At 60.2% G+C, this 865-nt stretch overlaps 1 protein-coding gene across 1 annotated transcript in view; it reads right to left on the reverse strand.

Moving 5' to 3' along the window:
• LOC101357207 (cholesterol side-chain cleavage enzyme, mitochondrial) overlaps window positions 1-493 on the reverse strand; it is a 13826-nt gene extending 13333 nt beyond the window's left edge. The window contains exon 1 of the mRNA XM_004374741.1: window positions 222-493. Within this exon, the coding sequence (XP_004374798.1) occupies window positions 222-493 (272 nt within the window). The remainder of the gene's footprint in view (window positions 1-221) is intronic.
• Between the last annotated feature and the right edge of the window lie 372 nt (window positions 494-865).

Consider the following 865-nt stretch of genomic DNA (forward strand, 5'->3'; position numbering starts at 1 on the left):
GCCTGGGGAATTGAGACCTGGGCGCCAGAAGCTGACCAGCAATCTGAGAAGCCTTTCCCTTCTCCTGCCACCTTCCCCAGACCTGGAAGAGATCAAATCAGAAGGTAGATGAGGAGCTTGGAATGGGGGAGCCAACCGCTTAGGGAAAGCGCAGCACAGCTGGGCTGCTCAAGCCCCTCCACCACCCAATTCTGCCGGCCCCCACTCTCTGCCAGGCTTACCTGTAAATGGGGCCAAATTTCTGGAAATTCTGGATATGGTGGTAGTGGATTCGGTGCATGCCCTTCTCCCTCCAGAAATGGTACAGGTTCAGCCAGCCATTGTCACCAAGGGAAGGGACCTCGCTGTAGGGGCGAGGGCTTCGAGTGCAGATGCTGCTGGCTCCTCCTCCAATTGGCACCCTGGGATGCCATGGTCCCTCCTGCGGGGCACTCAGGAGGGGCTGGCAGCCTTTGAGCAGGACTGCGCGTGGGGGGAGTCCCCTGGCCAGCATACTGTCCCCAAGACCGCTACAGTTCCTGCTCCACTGCAGCAGGGCCTGCTGGGACGACTCTGGCCCTGGGGCCACCAGCCAGGTTTATAACCCCAGCTCAAGGCTAAGCAAAGAGCTGTGAGGCACTCGGCCTCCCTCCTCCTCCGGCTGACTCCAGCTCACACACAGCCCCTCCCAGAATGGAGTATTAAGTCCCAGCCTGGAATGTCTTTAGCCAGAGAGGCTCCCCCAAGCACAAGGACAACCCTCGGTCTTCGTCCTTGGTGCCACCCTAGCAGGCCCCTGAGATGCCTGCCTATGTCCCTGCCTTGGCTGGGGCTTCCTCTGGTCCCTGCAGTGGGGTCCAGCCACAGGCTGACTTCTGTTAGGATG

Source organism: Trichechus manatus, unplaced genomic scaffold, assembly GCF_000243295.1.
Source record: "Trichechus manatus latirostris isolate Lorelei unplaced genomic scaffold, TriManLat1.0 scaffold00030, whole genome shotgun sequence".
NCBI lineage: Eukaryota > Metazoa > Chordata > Mammalia > Sirenia > Trichechidae > Trichechus > Trichechus manatus.